We start from the raw sequence: 5,350 nt of genomic DNA on the forward strand, positions 1-5,350 counted from the left end.
AATCCACGTGGAATCTAAGTACATGTTCTCACCGGGAAATGACATTACTTTACATCAAAATGACGACAAATATCGTCAGCTTGTTTCCTGGATACGTATATTGCTCGTCACAGATATGTCGTCATTTTGTCGTCATAAGTACATCACACATCGGTCTGTGACTTATGCACGTCATTATTACTTCGTTTTTGACGTCTTTTATGACGTGACTTTAGTGATATTATTGGCTCAAAAAAACGTCATTTTGACGACATTTTGCTAGTTGGGATAATGTTTTGATATCTTGTCTTCAGTGAAAGTAATAAGGTAAATCTGATAGAAAATTCACAATTTGCTAGCCAAAAGAATCACGATATAACAGTTTACATAGAAGAAAATGAATGTTCCAGATTTGTGCCGGCTATACTATATGCATCTTGAATTTTTTAAATCTAACATTAGATTCGTAATCAGCAACTCAAAGAACTCATTTTCAAAAAAATTCAAAAGATACGTGATATAAAGCATTGTTAGTGTCATATTTTCTTAGTTGTTGGTGAACCCTTTAATGCTCTACATATTTCTAAAACCAATCGCATTCTCAACGTAAAACTTCACTGTCTCATCGTGAGCTATCATTTAATATCAAATTCAATTCCAAAATCAAGCACCGAAAAACTGGTGAAATATCCTTCCTTTTTGCGGTCTTCATCTTCTCCTTGTGTAAGATAAAACTGACAATTTTTGAATAATTTATTAACAGCTTTTTTTATATATTTATGTTTTCGGATAGGTTATCGAACCGGACTTATACTTTTCAATAATATATTGTGTTTCATATAATTAAAAATTTCATAAGAAATAAATTATTTTTCTAAAACTTAATGCAGATCTTACAAAACTTTATGCAAATTCGAAGTCTATTATTATTTATCTTTTAATTTCTTAATTAATATATAACTTTATTTATTATTAGCATTACAGATTCCACACCTTTAGTTGTAAATTGCACAGATCAGAAACACATTACATATCAAGGTCGTAAAAATATATGGGAAAGTATTGCATATGAGGTACCTTTTGAAGGAATTGTCTGGACACCTCATATAATATTTATCGATAATCTTGTCCTATTCTATATACTAACAATGTTATTGCATATATTACCAGCTATATTAATAGATCTGATTTTAAAATTCACTGGACGCCAACCAATGTAAGTCTTAAATTAAATATTAAACTATTTTACTAAAAAGTAAAAATGAAAATAAGTGGAATCTCATTTTTATTTTTACTTTTTTTATTATTAAGAAGGAAAGTCAATAAGATCGCTTTAGTACCCTCAAAATTTTCAAAAAATTACTCGTTTTGGTATTGAATGATTATTAGAAATGTCGAAAACAACTATCAGAAAGGAATAAAACTGGATCTATAAAGTCATAATTAATTATTATTAATCTAGGTATAGTACAGCATAGCTATTATGTAAGCTGTAATTATCGAATTCTGATCATCAGAAGATGCTTAAAAGTCACGATTGTAGTGTTTAATACGTGCAAACAACTTAAAATTAAAAAATAAACAATAAGAATCTCATTTTAAACTGTATGTGTCAAAATATAATCAATGCGAACTAGAAATTAAATGCCTAAACAATCGAAGCTGAAATGCTTAAATAATTCAATGTGAATTATATATATAGTACATATATTATATATGTACATGCATATATGGGGCATTCCATATGAAAGTGAACCATCTATTTTCAAAAACGTTCCGGATTTTGACGAAACTTACTGATGTTAATGAGTTTGAGAATGCAAATGTTGTGCAAAATCTTAGACTTTTAGTCCAGTTAGTTTAGTAGCTGCAAAAGAAAGAAATTTGGCGATTTGTCGTAGTACATACATTCTAAATTTTTGTCAGATGGAAAATGGAAATAGAAAACCTAATTGTAAAATAAAATGAAAAAAGATAAAATTAAAAAATATTAACGTAATGATCACAAGTTTGGTAGTTCGGAGATTTCAGTCTGTAGGCAACAAACAGTGATCACCTATTTTTTGTGGTCACCCAAATGTTAGGAATAATAGAAATTTAATTTTTTCATTATGAGTATAATTTATCTTCATCTTAAGGATGATTAACGTAATCTAAACTGGCATTAATATAATGGCACAGCAGTATAATGAGAAAAAATATTTTATTATATAATTCACTTATTGATCATGAAAAGGACTTAGACCATAGCGGTATATCTAGACTAATTACCTATAAATAATGGATCGAGTTTTTTCTCACTTAATGATTATTTTTAACATTCCTAATAATGAATCTAATAAAAAAATGTTTAGCATTCCTATTTTTAACATTCATTCTAATCATACGATACAAAAGATTGTTTTCTGAGAATCCTGAGCGAGCTAAAAAACGATCATATTGATATTCCTCCTTCGTATGAAATATTTATGTATATATTCTTCCTATTTATCTATTATTTATATCTATTATACGTATTTAGAGAACAGTTTTATATACAATAATTATGTATCTATAAAAATGTACTTATTTTTTTCAAATTTTTTGTTTGTTCTCTAATTTATTTTCTTTTGGATTCTCAATCCACAGATTGAGTTATATAGTCAAAGCTGTATTAGCTAAACCATTTCTTGTTAATAAGTAAAGTATAAATTAGGTTAGTACAACTCCAGAAAAGAATGTATGTGGCCAATGGTGCTGTGAGTTACTTTTCATTCCATGAACGGAAATACAGCAATGCTAATAGGTTGACACTAATGTCTTTAATACCACATGATAATCTTGATACGTTTTCTTTTGACTGTTCCAATCTTGAGATTAAAATGTATGGCAAGTAAGTGTATATTATATTTTTAATTTCAAATAAATAATATTTGTAATAAAGGCAATTTGAAGCTAATAAATGTTTATTTTACGATATGAAGAATTTGTGCCATTGGTGCCAAAAAGTTTCTTCTTCACGAAGATATAAATCGATTAGATGCAACCAAAGCACATAATAAAAGGTAAAAATGGTTTATAATTAATATTAATTATTGTTTGCATATATTCATATTTATGACATTTAATTAAAAAATTGCTTCCTGTTAAATAAATATAGAATAAATAATATAAAGTACAAAAACAAATCCAATCGTGTAAAAAATAGGTATATATGACTTACATTTACGTTTTTAATATAAATTGTACCTCAGTTAAGTACGTCAAACGTTTCAAAATCTTAATTACAAATCTAATATTATATTTGTTATCTAAATGACAGAATAAGACATTTTTAATAATTATTTACAGAAGTATTGAACATAAATTACACAGCAAAAAAATTGTATTTGTGTTGAGAAAGCGGTCCACTCATATTTTGTGTTGAATTTTTTAACATATTTGAGTTAATTTAACATAATATGAATATGTTCTTTAAAGATTCTGTGTGAAATTGATATGAACGTTTCTTAGTGTCAAAATGACACAATTTATATGTAAGTGGACAAGTAATATAACAATAATGTAATATTGAAATGATATACAAGGCTTATTCTACGTGCGCCAGATAGCATTAGCGATTATCGATTATTTACAAAATTACATATAGTCAGAAATATAACGTTTCGATCTGTTCATCAGATCATTATCGATATTAAAATTTAAATATAATCACACCCAATCGCGACATTATCCAATATTACAATTTCATAAAATTTGTCCTTATAAATTATAGTATCCATACGTTTTCACAATTACACAGACTCATACCACATATTTGTCTTGTCATATTATTAGTTACAATCTTAAATACTTCTATTATCATCCTCGGATGGATCACCAGACCTCGCCTCGAATTGTGTCTACCGATTGCAATGCCAAACTTTCGTCAATCCAATTACCATCCGAAAGTAATATCAGCAATTGAAACAAAAAATTTCCTGGTTCTAGTAATCAAACATAAAAAAGTTACAATAAATTGCAAAGAATCATTAATACATTCTCAACAAGTAGTTACCTTTGTACAATTGTATCGAAACACAAAGGATTTAACGATTTCGAGAATTTAAACTGAGATACATTCCGGCAAACTCGTCATGATCCACCGAAAATATACTGTCTCGATAACAAACATGTACTAAAGTATTATCGCACTATACCACTTTCATATTACCTCATTCTATTGTGGAAAGGGAATTATCATTGGTTGGAATTTTTAATAGCGGCACATATGATTCTGAGAATTTTTCTGTGTCAGTTTGCTTATTTAAGCCATTCTTTTGTCTCTTTATATAAATCATTTTAGCTGTCAATCTTTTATAAAAATAAGGTTCATTATTTAAAATTTAAATGTCATCCCAATTTATATTATGTTCAAATTTAATTTGATGTTCTGCCACTACGGACACCGATTCTTTTTGTGATTTAAATTCCAACCAATGATAGTAGGTTCCCTTTCCACAATAGAATGAGGTAATATGAAAGTGGTATAGTGCGATAATACTTTAGTACATGTTTGTTATCGAGACAGTATATTTTCGGTGGATCATGACGAGTTTGCCGGAATGTATCTCAGTTTAAATTCTCGAAATCGTTAAATCCTTTGTGTTTCGATACAATTGTACAAAGGTAACTACTTGTTGAGAATGTATTAATGATTCTTTGCAATTTATTGTAACTTTTTTATGTTTGATTACTAGAACCAGGAAATTTTTTGTTTCAATTGCTGATATTACTTTCGGATGGTAATTGGATTGACGAAAGTTTGGCATTGCAATCGGTAGACACAATTCGAGGCGAGGTCTGGTGATCCATCCGAGGATGATAATAGAAGTATTTAAAATTGTAACTAATAATATGACAAGACAAATATGTGGTATGAGTCTATGTAATTGTGAAAACGTATGGATACTATAATTTATAAGGACAAATTTTATGAAATTGTAATATTGGATAATGTCGCGATTGGGTGTGATTATATTTAAATTTTAATATTGATAATGATCTGATGAACAGATCGAAACGTTTATATTTCTGACTATATGTAATTTTGTAAATAATCGATAATCGCTAATGTTATCTGGCGCACGTGGAATAAGCCTTGTATATCATTTCATTGTTTCTATATTATCCACGGTCAAATTGTAATTAGTAGAATAATGTAATATTCTTGAGGCTTCCACGGGTGTTTTCTATTAGATGTTAAACTTAATTTCTATCGGTTTTTTCGTCCTGAAAATCGATTTGTTTCGAAGGGAAAATGAATGAATACCTCAATCAAAGTAATTTCCTCCATTTTCTGCTACTTTTTCCCATCTCTCCGGCAACAGAGCAATCCCACGACGGTAGAACG

The 5,350-nt window shown here is 28.5% G+C and overlaps 1 protein-coding gene across 1 annotated transcript in view; it reads left to right on the plus strand.

Moving 5' to 3' along the window:
• Positions 1-955: 955 nt before the first annotated feature.
• Positions 956-5,350, plus strand: part of LOC108763623 (fatty acyl-CoA reductase 1) — a gene marked incomplete at its 5' end in the record, with an annotated part of 6,893 nt that continues 2,498 nt past the window's right edge. The window contains 3 exons of the mRNA XM_018511402.1: positions 956-1,195; positions 2,675-2,851; positions 2,943-3,023. Coding sequence (XP_018366904.1) covers positions 956-1,195; positions 2,675-2,851; positions 2,943-3,023 — 498 coding nt within the window. The remainder of the gene's footprint in view (positions 1,196-2,674; positions 2,852-2,942; positions 3,024-5,350) is intronic.

Source organism: Trachymyrmex cornetzi, unplaced genomic scaffold (genome assembly GCF_001594075.2).
Source record: "Trachymyrmex cornetzi isolate Tcor2-1 unplaced genomic scaffold, Tcor1.1 scaffold371, whole genome shotgun sequence".
NCBI classification, from domain to species: Eukaryota; Metazoa; Arthropoda; class Insecta; order Hymenoptera; family Formicidae; genus Trachymyrmex; species Trachymyrmex cornetzi.